We start from the raw sequence: 16434 nt of genomic DNA, 5'->3' as shown, positions 1-16434 counted from the left end.
CCGGAGTTCGCCCAAACTCATGTCCATGGAGTCAGCGATGCCATCCAGCCATCAGTGAATACCTACTGTATGCAAAACACTGCTGGGAGACCCAGAGTCAACCAGGCCCCAGTCCCTGCCCTTGGGGGCTCAGGGACCAAGAAGACAGAGGCAGGAAGGGTTGAGGGGCAGCCACGAGGCTGGCTGTGATGACACCGATCCTGAGCAAGCCGTCCTTCTTTTCAGCAGAAACCCAGGAGGGCATCTCAGAGGAGGTGCCCTCAGAGGGCTCTGGCCTCCTGGGTGCTGCCGCCACTGCCAGTCTCCATCATGGGGCCAGGGACTGTCACCCACTCCCTTGGTCCCTCTGGAGGAAGGCCGGCTCCCCAGGGGGGTGCTCAGGTCCAGGGCAGGGAGGACACCAACCCAGACACTCAGTGGACAGCAGGCTTGGCCCTGCCACCTGAGGCAGGGCTGTCCTCCGTGCATGGGGGCGTGGAGGGGTCAGAGAGGGCTAGAGAGTAGGGTGATGAGGTCCTCGGAGGACACGGGGTGCGCACGCAGTGGTCACTGCAGCCCCAGGACACAGGCCAGGCAGCCCAGACCTCTCTTGGCTCTGTGCTCAAAGATAAGCAGCTGTTGCAAAATCGTCCCAAGCAAGCTGGCCGCACAGTCCCAGTGGACTTTGGACAAGAGGTGGTGGCTTAAGGGCTGGGCTTGCGTGTGGGTCAGAGTTATAGAATTTGCCATCCACCAGGCTCTGCCCGGGTCTGGGAGAGGCGGGTGCCGGGTGGCATGGGGCGCAGCTCAGGAGGCACCCGGGCTCCAGCCAGAGACATGAGACAGGGACCTGCTGCCAGCTTGCTGCACCATCTGGGCTGGTCTCTCGAGCCTCAGTCTCCCCAGCTGGAAACTAAGGACTATAACCCCTGCCCTGTCGGGTTCAGGGAATTTTGCAAGTTTCTCTGCAGATTATTACCTGCCCTGAGATGCCTCCTTCTGCCCCCGACTGGCCCTTTCCACATGCCCAGCCAGGCCTCCACCCCCACCTGCTGGCCAGGCTCCTGGGGAAGAGGAAAGAGTCTGCAGGCCACCCTCTGACTGGGCAGATGTCCAGGGGGCAGCGGGGGTGTGGGCAGGGGGGAGGGGAAGGTCCTCCGTGGAGCCCTGCTTGAAGGCAGAAGAGGGCACTAAATAACAATCTGACGATGCCTGGCAACATGTGGCCCAGCTGCACCTGGTCCCCAGACCCAGTGCCCCAGCCTCGGGCACCTATGAGGGTGGGGATGAAGGGGGTGGGGCGGGCAGGGCATCAGCTTGCTGAGGGCTTCGTGTGTGTCCTCTCAGAGGAGGCAGAACACTGCCGCTCATTGTAAAGATGAGCAAACCAAGGCAGAACAGCCAGCGGGCGGGCGCCAGACCCAGGTCAGGGGAGTTTCCAGAGCAACTTTTAAGGGCTGCCTTTGCACTGCCAAGATTTTGTTTTTCCAATAAGAGCCTTAAAAAACTAAGAATAATGAATGAACTCCCCGCCCATGACTTCATGAAGACAAGGCTTTATCATCCAGGAGTAAAGGGTCCTTCCAGGGAGGCAGGTGGGCGCCCACCCCCCAGCACGCAGCCCCGAAGGCAGGTGCAGAGGAGGGCTGGGGCCTGTGGCCAGCTGGGCTCCACCACGGCACCCAGAGGGTGTGGGCAGCTGCGGGCCAGAGCCTCGAGGCTCCCGCTTCACTCCGTCATCTGCTTTCAATGGTATCTGTGATGGAAGCAAACGTGGGGCCAGTCCCTGGGCACTGGGCGGCTGAGCCCCCGCGGGCAGGGCCCCACTGAGATCCAGGCAGTCGGAGGCCCAGCCTCCGCGGGGAACATCGCCCCTGGTGGCCACATGTGAGTATGACACCCCGGGACAGCGGGACCCAGAGACTGGGGACGCAGCCCCAGGACAGGGACCGTCCCCTCAATGGGACCCGCATCCGGGCAGGGAGACGGACGCCCACCAGGACCGACATCCCAGCTCTGCCTGATCCTCCCGCCATCCTCCATGCGGACAAGCCCCCGGCAGAGTCCCCTGACGGCACTGTCCCCCGCCACGGACACGCCCCTGGCAGAGTCCCCTGACGGCACTGTCCCCCGCCACGGACACGCCCCTGGCAGTCTCCTGACGGTACTGTCAGCTGTCTCTGAGCGCCGTGTGAGTGCCCCTCTGGGACTGGGACCCGTGCACTTAATTCTGTTTTTATTCTGTGGATTTCGAGGCTACATTGTGAAGTCTATTAACCTCCAGGACTGTTTCAGCTTATCGTTGTTAGCGAGCTGCCTCTTCCAGTTCAGTTCAGTTCAGTTCAGTTCAGTCGCTCAGTCGTGTCCGACTCTCCGCGACCCCATGAATCACAGCACGCCAGGCCTCCCTGTCCATCACCAACTCCCGGAGTTCACTCAAACTCATGTCCAAAGAGTCGGTGATGCCATCCAGCCATCTCATTCTCTGTCGTCCCCGTCTCCTCCAGCCCCCAACCTTCCCTAGCATCAGAGTCTTTTCCAGTGAGTCAACTCGTTGCATGAGGTGGCCAAAGTATTGCAGTTTCAGCTTCAGCATCAGTCCTTCCAATAAACACCCAGGATTGATCTCCCTTAGAATGGACTGGTTGGATCTCAAGAGTCTTCTCCAACACCACAGTTCAAAAGCATCAATTCTTCGGCGATCAGCTTTCTTCACAGTCCAACTCTCACATCCATACATGACCACTGGAAAAACCATAGCCTTGACTAGACGGACCTTTGTTGGCAAAGTAATGTCTCTGCTTTTTAATATACTATCAAGGTTGGTCATAACTTTCCTTCCAAGGAGTAAGCGTCTTTTAATTTCATGGCTGCAATCAGCATCTGCAGTGATTTTGGAACCCAAAAAAATAAAGTCTGACACTGTTTCCACTGTTTTTCCATCTATTTCCCATGAAGTGATGGGACCAGATGCCATGATCTTTGTTTTCTGAATGTTGAGCTTCAAGCCAACCATTTCACTCCAGTGGGTGTCGCTAAATGTTTTAACATCTGGCTTTCCAGGTGGGTGGCACTGGCTGATTTGGGCTGAAAATGCTCCCATGAGGGCCAGTTTCAAGCCACTGACTAGAAGGACACCACGGAACATGGACTTGGGAAGAGGTTTCACCCTTAGCCCCTGTGAGCCGGCGCCAGCCCATCCTGATGCACCCATGGAGATCTGGGCACGTGTGGGGTTTCCTTTTCTAGGGAGATCGAAGGGTCAGACTAAACTGTTAAGGAAAGTAAATGCATCAGCTTGTGATGAAGGAACGAGAGCCTGAGTTAACCCACAAACCTCGTAAAATCCTGTCAGGAAAACTCCCCACTGCCAGTCCCTTCTCCACCAGCCGTGGGAACCAGCCACCCCTAAGACAGCCATCCACACCAGAGCTGTAATTTCAAAACCCTGTGATTTGTGCACATTTAATACATTTGTAATTTTCTACTTGGAAAAATTACGTTTTTTTTTTTTTTTTTTTACAAATGGAGGCCACCTACTTTCTGTCTGAATATTTTATTTTGCCTGCACCATGGACTCTTAGTGGGAGCTGCAGTGACCTTGTTTCCAAGTCAGGTCACATTCACAGGTACTGGGACTTCGATACGCCTTTTTGGGAGGGACACAGTTCAATCCATAATCCGTGTTCGCAAGGAAGTTTTGGCTTTTTCTTCTAGCTATGATCAAGATCCAGGAAAAATAATTTTCTGTGCCATCTCACGGTGGTTTGGGGCGGTGGGCGTGTTTCTTTTCATCCTGACATTTAAGGTCAGGCCCTGTGGGGTCCCAGCACGAGCAAAGAGCTCACCTGCTAGACTTGGTGCTGTGGTGGGGGCTGGGTCTTGGCCCCTCTCCCCATCCCCAGCCAGGCTTTAAGGACCGGTACTCAGGCTCACTCAGTCGGGCAAATGCCCTTAGGGAGAGAGTCAGCCGGCCCTTCTGGACTCCTGCCCGCGCTTACCTTTCGGCTTCTGTGTGTCCCTTCTTCACGACCAGCTCGCTGATGAAAATTAGAAATATTTTCCCACCGTTTCTGTTGCATTTACCAGCAAGACTGGTCAGAGTATCCAGCCTACTGCTGCAGGCAGAACAGTGGCCCGCGAAGATGTCCACGCCCTAACCTCTGGCACCTGTGACCATGTGGCCTCTCAAGACAAAAGAGACTTTGCCAGTGTGATGAAAGTGGAGGACCCTGAGAGGGGGAGGTTTTCCTGGACTATGTGGGTGGGACCATCTGATCACATGTGTCCTTAACAGTGTAGAATCCTCCCCAGCTGTGGTCAGAAGGGGACAGAGAGATGTGACTACAGAAGGGCTGGAGAGGCAACTGTGCTGGTTTTAAGATGGAGGGGGAGGGGGCTGTGGTACCGGGAATGCAGACAGCGTCTAGAAGCTGGGAAGGCAAGGAGACGGACTCTCCCCTAGAACCTCCAGAAAAGAACACGCCCGGCGGCACCTTGCTGTCAGCCCAGGGAGATCTGTGGGGGCTTCGACAACCCACAGAGCTGGAAGACAGCGCGTGTGTTCCGAGTCACCATGTTGACGGTAACTTGTGGCAGCAACAGAAAACCTCCCGCCGACACAGCTCCGGAAACGACACTGAGCCTCTTCTCAGGCAGGACCCACCGCCTCTCCCGCGAGCCGGGGCTGTGCAGCTTTCCCTTCCTCAGCCTGTCCAGTCTCGTCCACCATCTGTGCTTTCGGAGAGCTCATCTCCATGCTGTTGAACACGCTTACGCCTGTACTCCCTTCAGGTTTCAACATAGAGCTTGACTTTACCTGGAAAAGAGACCAGTGTACCTCTGCTGCCTCCCACCGCCTTTGTCTCTTCCCAGCTCTCTTTGCTGAAACCGTTTTGACACGCGTTATTTCTGGTGACGGGGTTGACAATCACTGTATTAGGTTCTATAACCAAATCTTCCCTTTGTCTGATGTGTTCCTGCAGATAGGGGTTCAACATACTCCCCACCCCCAATCCTGGGGTGAACTTTCCCACTCATCGGGCACCGGCTTGGCCCCTGGATATCGGTCCAGGCAGTGTTCCCACTCAGGACAGTCCTTGAGGTGTGTGGAGGGTTGGAAATAGTCTGCTTGCTGCCTTATGCCTGGAAGACTTGGCAAGCATGAAGCCCTGGGCATGGTGACCGGCTGAGGTCTAAGGCAAACCCAAGCTGCTGTCCCCGTCAGACACTTCACCTTCAGCCTGCTACCCAGGGGTTTTTTATCTTTGAAGCCCAGGGTTAACCATTCTGAGTTCATGCATCCTTTTATTTCCGGAAAGTTTAAAAAGCACATGAAAATATTTGTCCTGGGCTGCGATCTTGTTTGGATCCACGCGCGTTAGTTTCCTTTTCATGACGGGGGAATTATCTGAGACCTTGACTTTATGCTGGGGTCCACCTCCGGCTCCTGGTCTGTGAGGACCTGTGGCTGATGTCATGTGTGTTAGAAGCCCAGGTCCCAACCCCAGGCGGCCTGAGACCCGAGAGGCCGCCCTGGCGCTGGCTCCCAGCGGCCTCTCTGCTCCGGACTCCTTTCTGGAATGGGCCCCTTCTTTCAAGCTTAGCCTCCCAATCTGTCTTCTGTGGGCTCCTGTGCTGGGGGTGGGGGAACAGGGGTGGCGGGCTGCCACCTCGCCTCAGAAATGGGCTGTTTCCATCTTTCGCTCAGCAGGTGTTTCCCCAACTGTGGGCTCCACAGCAGCCCTGCCCGAGGGGAGCCCGTGGTCGTCAGGGTAACCACGGGTGGCCCGCCCTCTACGACTGGAAGTGCACCGCTCCTGGCTGCTGCTGGGGTGACCTCGGGCAGGCAGGCCCTGCTCCTTGCTGGCCTCCACTCTGTCCACACGCAGCCCCTCCAGCAGGGCGGGGGCTTCCCACCCTTTTCCGGTCAGGACCCCTTGGCAGATGCTGTTGGTGCTCTCCCCAAGACCCCTCAGCCCCCAGTGCCCCAGGCTCACCCACAGCTGCCCTCAGGCAGCCAGGAGCTTTCTCCAGGACTCTCCAATCTTGCTCGGCCCCTGCTCGGGGCAAGTGAGTGCTGGCCCAGAGGCTGGTCAGTGAGCATCCAGGCCGTTCCTTTACCATGTGTGGATGTGAGCACTCGGAATTAGAGGCTGCAGTCGGGAGACAGTGTGGGAACCACTGGGCCTCTTGGGGGACTCAGTTTAGTTCAGTTCAGTCGCTCACTCGTGTGTGACTCTTTGTGACCCCATGAATCACAGCACGCCAGGCCTCCCTGTCCATCACCCACTCTCGGAGTTCAAACTCATGTCCATCAAGACACAGTGATGCCATCCAGCCATCTCATCCTCTGTCGTCCCCGTCTCCTCCCGCACCCAATCCCTCCCAGCATCAGGGTCTTTTTCAATGAGTCAACTCTTCACATGAGGTGGCCAAAATACTGGAGTTTCAGCTTCAGCATCAGTCCTTCCGATGAACACCCAGGACTGGTCTCCTTTAGGATGGACTGGTTGGACCTCCTTGCAGTCCAAGGGATGCTCAAGACCTGAGAGATTCTCAGAGAGGGGCTGGCCCCATCAGACGGCCAGGGTGCCAGCCTGAGCCAGGTCCTGGAGACCAGAGACAGGGGCAACCGCCCACTCTCTCCAGCCGTGTCACCTCAAACATCTGCGCTCCCTCCTTGCTTTATGATAAAACCTGACACCTGCTGAGTGCCCGATGTGCTCTAGACTCCGAGTGACCCTTACCACCCTGAGGTGGGGCCAGTCTGGTCACGTCTCTGCAGCAGCAGAACCCAACATTCTCTAGGCTGTACACCCGGCCCAGGACCTGCATCAGCAGCCTCCAGTGCAGCCAGGGGTGGCCACATGCCCAAGCATGTGAGCAGGATAAGGGGAAGTGCTGTGTCAGCTTCTGTGTCTGCTCAAGGCCTTGATGGCAGGAGCTCGAGCAGCCACCTTGGACCATGAGGCAACTAAGAGGGAAGTACATGCTAAAGATGCGAGCAGTCTGGCGTTGGGGAGGTGGGGGCACCAAGCCACCCTGTACCAGTCTCTAGACTCCATCCCATAATGGAAACGCAAGTCTAGGCTGTACTATTCTGATTTTCTCTGGTCACAGGCCACAGAGTCACCCTCTGGAGAAACTGTTTTTAATCTCCAACATGTATATATAAAGAACAGGCTCAGGAGGTGAAGGACACGCCCAAGCAGCAGGGCTGGAGCTTGACTCCCATCCAGAGGAAGAGATGGCTGCCTCTGAGAGCTGCCGGAGGGGCCACAGGACGCTGCACAGGAAACTTGTGACCTGGGCCAGCCTGGAGACACCTGCTTGGTGGCCCAGCATCATTATCCCTCCAGACTCCCAGCCTGTGCCTGAGGCCAAGTCACCCCAAGGCCTGCGTCTGACCCAGGCCACCCCCCTGGGCTGACAGTATCCAGATGGGTAGAATCTTCTGGACACAGACAGAGGAATCCAGCCACGCCCTCCTCCCCAGAACGAAAGGCCAGCCACTCCTGCAGAAAAGAACTCAGGTTTATTTGCAGTAGAAACCATGGTCTGAAAAAACCTATTGGCAGATGTACAGTCTGTGTTCTGTTTGGGGTCACCGCCAGCTGCAGGACCCTCAGACCCCTGACCTGCATGCATCGGGCTTCTAAGGGTTCACAGCTAATCTCAGGTCCCACTCTGAAGCCCCCCCAGAGGCTGTCCATTTCGTGCCGAAACCCATCCCAGCCTGTGCCCAGTCCTCTCCCGTCCTGCTGCCAGCAGTGCGAAAACTAACCCAACTGAGACGAGCCTCCAGACAAACAAAAATAAAGCAGACAGCCGCAAGAACCAGGCTCCACGCAGGGTTCCCTCAGCGCCCTCCGTTACCGCCATGTCTTGTTTCATGATGACCTCCAAATGTACACTGTTTTCTGCGATATAAAATCTCTTCCTTATTATTCACACATATATAACGGGAGCTTTGGAGGAAATAATTACAAACTTTTTTTTCCCCTCTTAAAAAGCAAACAAACCAAACCAAACAAACAAACAAACAAAACAACGAAACAAAACAAAACCCTAACAACAACGAAAACCAAAACCTTTCTGACAACTGTAAACACGACAGGGGCAGCTGGTCTCCTCCTCTCCCACGCAGCTGGGCCAGCTAAGCAGAGGCCACAGGCAAAGTGCTGGGTGCGCCCTGATGACAAGTTTCGGGTCTGCTCTCTCCGTGGAAAATTCTTCCTCCCCGCCCCACCCCCTGTCCACCGCCCCAAATACAATCCTGTCACCCTTACTCTCCAAGCCTCTGCTGGCTGCCTTCTGCCTCCTGCTTGCTACACGCCCTCTGAGACCCCTCCCCACCTCCTCCCCAAGCCAGAAGGCTACTGTGCGAGCCGAGCCTGGAGATTACGAGGCTGACCTCTGAGGAACCCCAGGGTGCAGTGTGACCACCAGCAACCACCCCAGCAGGGTCCAGCCTCGGCAACAGCCGACCTTATGCAGCTGAGCCCTGGCAAAGGGGGACCCATGAAGCCCAGGCTGCAGCAGCAGCTTTGGCACAGAGCTGGGAGGGGACAGCATCACTGGGACTCACGCCACATCCGGGCTGAGAGAATGGGGTTGGGCCAAGCCAGCCAGAGGCCAAGGGCCAGGAGGAGTGAGGAGTCCAGGGGATGGCGCCACCCCCAAGAGCACTTATTCAGGGCTGGCCACAGGCCCCATCTCATGGGCTGCGGGAGTCTTGGAAGACTTGCCAAGGGCTAGAACCAACATCTGTGCAAAGGCTGGGCAGACTCTCAGTGGCCACCTGGCGGGATGTGAGAGACACAGTGGGCCCCCGCCTGCTCGGGAGTGGTGGGGGACGGGGGGCATCCTTCTGGAGAGGAGTGTGAGCAGCAGCGGCTGAGCGAGCGGAAAACTCCGTTTGCTTCCCACCCTCATCAGCGTTTATAAACCATGTCTCCACCTGGCAGCAGGACAGGACAGACACACACCAAGGACTCCGGGCAAAGACAGTACCTTTGACTGGGGAGCAGGGTTGGCAGCTTCACTGATCCTAAGGCTCCCGCCTGAGATGGGGGGCCTCCCTGGGGGTCTCTGCACACCCCCGGTGCAGAGGGGCAGGGGAGCCCGAGGGGCTGCACAGGCCCTGGCGATGCCCCTTCTGTCCCCAGGCACAGCGGCCTGCTCTGGCCCCTTCTGCCTCTCAAGGCCTGAAGCCTCCCCCTGGGAGCAGTGGGATACAGGAGGGCTGAGGGTCCAGAGGCCGAATGGAAGGGGCCAGGGGAAGGTCCCCTCCGCAGTGCCCAGCCCTCCCTGGATGGCACCTGCTTTTCAAACACAGGCTCCTGAAGGCCATCTTGACAGGACAGGGGCAAGGTGAGCTCCGGCCTCAGCTGACACCCAGAGCCGGGCTCAGGATGGCACCCATGGGCACTCCCTCTCCTTGGCACCCAGGGCTGGCCCAGATTTCCTCTATGTACAAGCAGCGTACCCAGGACAGACTGATGGCAGGACAGATCACACGCAGGATTCTGAACCCCCTCCCCATCCCCACGGGCTGCTGAAGACTGGAAGGTCGGCGGGCATTTCCCCTCTGAGTTGCAGAGCTAGAGACAGACTTCATCACTGGAGCAACTCTTCCAAGAAAATCCGCGAGTCCTGTCGGTGATCTTGCTGTCACTGGACGCCCTCCTCTTCTACATACGTCGAAGGAAACCAGCCAATCTGAAAACAATGTGAGACTCATGTAAGCGTTTGTGTGAAAAAAGTGAAAGTCACTCAGCCGTGTCCGACCCTTGGCGACCCCAAGGATTATACAGTTCATGGAATTCTCCAGGCCAGAATACTGGAGTGGGTGGCCTGTCCCTTCTCCAGGCGATCTTCCCAACTCAGGGATTGAACCCAGGTCTCCTGCATTGCAGGTGGATTCTTTACCAATTGAGCAGTCAGGAAAGCTATCAGGAAGTGTGTGTGAAGGATAAGGGTAAGTGGAGGCTCATGGAGTTGGGGTATTCTTTAAAAGGTGTTCTAAAGCAGGCCTGTCCTGAGACAGGCCCTGGAGAAGAGGCAGAAAACCTAGTGGAGCCAAGGCCCAGGACTAGGGATGACCCTGAAATGCACCAGCCCTGAGCCGTTCGAGACAACCTGCCCACCGGCTACTGCTAGCAACAAGGAAAAAATTAAATCCTCTCCAGAGGAAAACAGCATCCATCCAGAGCTTCTGCGGTGTTTGATGCACAAGCTTGGCAGTTAATCAGGCCCAAGTGACAGAAACTAAGATAAATGCAGACAGCAGAAGCAAATCTATAGGGAATCCAGACATCGGGGTCATCCATTAGGAAATATAAGTAACCCCCACTTGTCTGCTTCAGAAAACTGATGAAAACGCAGAAAATCTTACCAGAGAACTGAAATCAGAAATCAAACAGAAATCCTAGAACTGAAAACCATAATGATTGAAATTAAGAGCAGAACAGACGAAACAGAAAAGATGACCCTGGAAGATCAGCCAATAAAATGTAATGAGATGGAAAACCAGGGAAAATGGATGGAAAACATAAAACTGCACAGGCCACGGGGGCTGGTGTGCTGCAGTCCACGGGGCCGCAGAGTCAGAAACGGCTTAGTGACTGAACAGCAACACGGTGAAAAAGACTTGCCGTCCACGTGAGCAGAGCCTCAGAAAGAGGAGGCAGCAAATGGAGCAGACACAACATCCGCAGACATTTCTAAAACTGACAAAGAACATAAAGCCACACATTCAAAAAGCTCCGCAAATCTCAAACAGAGTAAATACAGAAAAAAAAAAATCCATAGGCACATTCTGGTAAAACTGATGAAAAACAAAGATTTTTTTTCCACACGGAGCCCCGTTTCTAGCAAAGGAACCACCGTAAGAATGTTGTCGGACTTTTACACAGAAATGATGGCAGACTGCGGACGATGGAAAGCCATCCTCAAAATGCAGAGATAAGAGTGGCCAGCCTAGAATTCTAGTTCCAGTAAAAACACTTGGCAAAAATAAACTCAATACAATGGCTCACAGAAAGGAAGCAGGTCTTGGTGGACAGATGGCTGATTCCTGGGGGTCGGGGGAGAATGACCAAGTAGAAAAGAAGAAGCTTTTTCTTTCAGCAGAATGCCCACCAAGAAGTGTACAGGAAAAGATAGAAAATCACTATTTTCTACCATGATAGAAATAACTGAATGGGCAAAATTAATCACTGAATGATAAAACTAGTAGGTGAAAGTTTGATAAGGAACAGGCTATTTATCTGATTTCAAAGTATTACCCCGCACATTACTTATTAACTACAGCACATTTATAGTGGAGAAACTCGGCAGGTATCAGCTGAACCAAGTAATCAAGTGAAGGCCCAGGGCTGTGCTTATGAAGCTCCAGCGCCTCTTGACACTTTGAGAGCTAGTGGTCCCAGCCCTCTAGGTCAACTGCCTAGGACTCAGCGGCCTCATAGTTCTGAAGGGCTGTCAGATGGAAACAGGGTCAGACCCAAGGGTCTCCAAGGGCAGACAAGATGCCAGGTGAAGGCAGACCGGTTTCCTCCACCTGGTAATGGAATGGTGAGGGACGGGAGCCAAGTCTGGCCACGTCGGTGGTCAGCTGCAGCCCCCCAAAAGCTGGACGTTCCCTAATCAGTGGTTTGTGGAGTTCAGGTACCTGTTGAGTGAATGCCAATGGAACCGGTCAAAGCCTGGGAGGCCAGACAGGGTAGCGGGATAAGGAGCCACGGGTCTTAGAATTGCAGGCTGGGTGGGGATCCTATGCATCCCTTCCCACGTCACCAAGGTGTAAATGGAGTCTTAAGGAATTGCAGGAGCCCAGCGAGGGCACTCAGGCTCTGCCCTCAGTCCCGAGGCAGCCTGCCTGCAAAGAAGGTCGAGCGCAAGCAAGTGACTTGAAGACTGCACCCAACATCCGTCTCCGCCTTCGCCACAGTGGACCCCAGAATAGGACTGAGTACGGACACAGGGTCAGACAGGCCAGGGTCCAGATCTGAACCGGAAGTCGCTTCTTCACAATGTGACCCACGGAGCCTGTGGACACTAAGTCTTCCGGGCGAGGTCAGAGGGCACAGGGTCGGGGCAGGGTGGTGCTTGGTGTCAGCCAGAGCCCCACCTCCCCAAGCCCCAGAGTGAGGTGGGGTCTCGGGCTGGGGCCTGGGGCCGGGGGCCAGGCCGACCCACTCACCCGGCCGTTGGTCTCGCCCTTCCACCAGCCCTGGTCCCCGCCGATGCGGCTGTATATCTTCACCACGTCACCTTCCCGCAGCGAGAGCTCCCGCAGGTCGCGGGCGGCGAAGTTGTACCTGGCCACGGCCGTGCCGATGACGCGGGGTGTAAACACTGCTGGGGGAGGCGAGCAGCGTCACACGGTGACGTCGGGGCCTCCAGGGTGGGGGTCCTCAGGTTGAGCTGGGTCTCTCCCCTGGGGCCCGGGCTTGTGCCCACAGAGGAGGCTGCCAAGCACAGACTCCAGAGGGACACACCAGGCTCCAATCCCAGAGCCCCTCGATCCTGCAGGCATGTGGGCCATGTGAGCTCCACTGGGTTGGAGCCAGAGCTTCCCCACCTGTGCTGGGGGCCATCACAGCTCCCTGAGGGCCTTCCCACGTGCCCAGTGTCTGGGCAACACACGACCAGTGGACCGCAGTGTGACCGCTGCCCAGCCCCCAGCCTTCACCCTGACAAAGGGCCTGGAAGTGGACTCCAGGGCACTGATGTCCAACCTCCCTCATGTCCCCGGTTCCACAGCCCAAACCAAACTGGAAACTGGGCTGGCCCAGCGTGGCCCGGGACCCAGGAGTCCTGATCGACAGGTGGCAATGGACACGATGGGGGTGGGCTGTGTAAACAGCTGCTGGGGTGGGCTGTGACTCGGGCAGCCGTGGCCGAGCGGTCAGGGCCAGTCGAGACTGTCCCCCCACAGCCAGTCCCACAAGTCCTCCTCATTACTGCCAAGTGGGGCCCACCCCGGGGCTGCTCCCACCTTCCTCAAGGGGGCCACTGGCCGTTTGCTGCTACCAGAGGCCAAGCTCCCAAGAAGCAAAAGTGGCTGATGAGCTGGGTAGGGGGTGAGCGATTCGAAGGCGAGGGCAGGGCCGAGCCTGACGGTGTCCACAGGAGCCGCAGCAGCCCCCCTCCCACCCCCGCCAGCGTCCAGCTTCCCCGCCCCGCCCCGGCTGCAGCGGCTATGGACACGGTCAGGCCGGGCCCCCCACGCCCCTGAGCAGCAGCGGTACCTGACCAGAAGGGCGCGGAGGAGCCCTGAGAAGCAAGGCCGAGGCCCTGAGGACTGAGAAAAGAGAAGTTGTAGGAAGCGCAGGAAGCTGCAAAGAGGCAAGAGAGGCTGACAGTGGGTGCTGGGGGCAGCCGCAGGCTCGGGGCCCGCCCAGGGCGCCAGGAGGGCGGGGGCAGCCGAGCCCCGAGGCCCACCTGCCCTTGCCCCCGCCCCGGCACCTGTGTCCCGGGCCACCTCCTCCCAGCAGGCGGGCTCGAGCGGGGACGCAGGAAAGGACATGTGCAGAGAGCCCAGCCCCGCGCCTGCGCTCAGGAGGCGCTCACTAAAGGCCTGGCTTCCTCTCTGGCCTGCTCTGCCCGGGGGGCGCTGTGCGAGCCTACGAGCCCCAGGAGCGGGACGAAGCAGGGTGGCTCTAAGACTGAGCCCCGGGCCCACCTTGCCTCTCCCTCCAGCTGGGCCCCGTCTGTGCCGGGCAGCCCTGTCCCCAGGTCGGGGTCCCAGCTCTGGCTCCCTGGCCGCCAAGTACCTGGGAGGGGATGGTGAGTGGGGGGAGCTGGGGCACAGGGATGGATCTGGGGACAGAAGGGACCTGCCCTGATCCCTCCACACGCTGACCTCCAGGCAGAGACACCAAAGTTTGGAGCAGCGATTCAGAGCTGGCACTCCCGACTGGTCACACGGGGCTGCCTGGGCACCCTGGCTTGGCAGGGTGCTGGTGAAGAGCAGGGGGCCTGGGCCACCACTCCCAGGGGCAGGAATCAGGAAGGGGCTTGGGCCTAGGTCAGTGATGGCCACCGGAAGCCTTCCTGGAAGGGGCATTACCTGGGGAGCGGCTGGAGGCCCTGGCGGCTGTGCGTTCCCGTGCCTTGTACGGGTACTTGAGGGTGGTGTCCAGCTGCTTGAAGCTCTCCTTGAGCGAGTGGCACTGGTAATATTCCACCAGCTCCTGCAGGGTGGACACAGGCACTGCTGTCTCCACCTCCAGGCAGTCCTCCCGGGCACCCACCCTGCCTCTGCCCCGGCCACAAGTTCTCACAGAGGGGTCAGCTCCTCGACTTGGGAACTACCCCTCCTCCAAGCTGCCCCCGACCCCAGCTCCCAGACAGGGGGCGGGGCGCGGTCAGTATGGCAAAGGCTTTTGATCCTGCAATTTCTCTCCCAAACTTGTCTAAAGGAAGAGCCAAGGGAAGAAGGCCAGGACTGACAGCCACAGATGCGCCCTGCAACACCCTACAATAGCAAAAACTCGGAAACCCCCACCCACCCAACAGCAGGGAAGTGCTTCTAGAATCCAAAGCGTATCCACATGACTGAGCGCCATGTGGCTACAGCAGGGCCGGAAAAGAAGGCCGTCCCCCTGGTGAGTGTTCACGGGTCCCGTGTGAGCAGTGGCACCGTCTGGGAGAGGAGCCCATAAACCACCCCTGGGCTCCCCTCTGGGCGGGGGGACTCCCCCTGAAACAAGAGTGTCAGGGCTGGGGGCACTTTCCCTTTTACCGTGTGCTTTTCTGCGGCCACAGTGGGACGTCCCAGAGCCCACGTGCCCTGGTTAGACGGTCTCCACACACGCAACACGCGTGAGTGAGCAAAGAAACACTGGGCCTAACTTTAAATCATCTTAAGCAGGACCGTTCACGTATTCGTGGCTTTCTGGCTGGGCCGGGACAGTTCTGGGTGAGGCGGGGGCAGGCACCGGAAGCCCTGTGTGCCTGAGTCCGGCCGGCAGGCAGACCTGGATGCATCCTCCCTGGGCCTTGGTTTCTGGCTCTGGCAGAGGCTCGGCGTGAATGGGCTGTGGGAGGCCGGTGACCCTGCTGTCCACCTCAGGGTTTGGGGGACAGAGGTCCTGACCTGGCAGCTGCCTTACCTGTCCCAAGGCGCCTTACAGACCAGCTTTCGCGGATCTTTCTCACGCTGGGAACACTCCCCACCCCCCCGCAGAAGGGCAGCCCCTGCCCAGCGGTGGGGGCCACTGCTCCCCGGGGTGGCCTCGCTGGGATGCCTGGGCCCTCCTCCCGCCTTCAGGGCTGGTGGGACCCCCGGGACCACGTACCAGGAGGCTCTCGAACTTCTTGGCTTCCGTGATGTGGACCCAGCTGTCCCTCTCCACCACCTTGATGTGCTTCACCTCGTCGTGAAACCTGCGGCAAGTGCACGGGCGCGGTGGTCACCATGCGGCCGTGCGGCCCCCGCCCCGCGGGGCTCCGGGCTTACTGCCCATGTGCTGGAGCAAAGCCCCGGCCCTCTGGCCACACCTCCCGCTCTTCGCTGCTCCCTCGGCCCTCTCCACCCGCCCCAGCCTGGGCCTGCCTCCCACTGTCTGCCCATCCATCCACCAGGCCACCTGGTCTGTCTGAGGCCCAAACTCCTCTCGGGTCAGCCAAGGCCTCGGGCCCCAGAGCCCCTAACCCGTCCTCCCCGCAGCCCCATGGAGACATCCATCCCAGATTCTGCTTGTGGTCTGCACTGGGGACATCCCCCTCCCCACCTCCCCCCGCCCCCGCCCCGAGACTTCCACAGCACTGTTTGCAAGTCAGAGGTCTGACCTCAGCCTGTGAGGCCTGAGGGGCGCAGACTCACCCCAGCTGTGCCACTGTCTCCTAAGACTCTCCTCCTCCACACCCTCACCCCTGGAGGGGCTCTTCCTCAGATGCGCCAAGCACAGGCCCTCAAGGCCCCAGCACTGGCTGTGCCCTCAGCCGGGAATGCTCAGCCTCCTGCCACCCTCAGGACCCTGCCTTGTGTCCCAGGTCTCAACTCAAACGTAGCCTCAAAGGAGAGCTCATACCCCTTTCCTTCCAAATACCACCCCGCCCCTTGCCAGCTGACTCCAAAGCCAAAGACACCACGAGTACAGAAAATCACACCCCAATGTCCCCAAGGACGACAGAGGCACAAATTCTCAACAGACCACCATTATAATGACTCTCTCCATACACACACCTACACACCGACATATAAGAGGGACTTTACACCACGGTTAAATGCGACATTCCGGGAATGCAAGGTTGGTTTGAATCTGGAAACCAGTGAATGGAATAAAGAGTTGTTAAGTGAGCATATGCCCAGCTGGCCAGCCTCCTCTCCAGGGGGGCCTCGTAGAGCAGCCCCCACCCTTCTTCTCCTGGATTCAAAGTGAGTGAGCGTGCTCACCTCCCCCTGCCAAGCTCCTTGGACAAGACCCTCTGAGCCCCACT

At 57.9% G+C, this 16434-nt stretch overlaps 1 protein-coding gene across 4 annotated transcripts in view; it reads right to left on the bottom strand.

Moving 5' to 3' along the window:
• Positions 1 to 7497: 7497 nt before the first annotated feature.
• Positions 7498 to 16434, bottom strand: part of VAV2 (vav guanine nucleotide exchange factor 2) — a 175009-nt gene continuing 166072 nt past the window's right edge. For 2 of the 4 annotated variants that reach the window (XM_055401057.2, XM_055401055.2), the window contains 4 exons: positions 15291 to 15378; positions 14060 to 14183; positions 12188 to 12345; positions 7498 to 9702 (listed from right to left, as the gene is read on the bottom strand). In XM_055401057.2, coding sequence (XP_055257032.2) covers positions 9655 to 9702; positions 12188 to 12345; positions 14060 to 14183; positions 15291 to 15378 — 418 coding nt within the window. In that variant the 3' untranslated portion in view covers positions 7498 to 9654. Of the gene's footprint in view, positions 9703 to 12187; positions 12346 to 13238; positions 13326 to 14059; positions 14184 to 15290; positions 15379 to 16434 lie in introns of all 4 variants that reach the window. The other 2 variants (XM_088841008.1, XM_055401056.2) reach the window with 2 other exon arrangements.

This window comes from Moschus berezovskii, chromosome 11 (genome assembly GCF_049115385.1).
Source record: "Moschus berezovskii isolate FMDL1 chromosome 11, NW_MosBer_1.0, whole genome shotgun sequence".
NCBI classification, from domain to species: Eukaryota; Metazoa; Chordata; class Mammalia; order Artiodactyla; family Moschidae; genus Moschus; species Moschus berezovskii.
The sequence above is the reverse complement of the archived record's forward strand: the minus strand, read 5'-3'. Positions and strand labels throughout refer to the sequence as shown.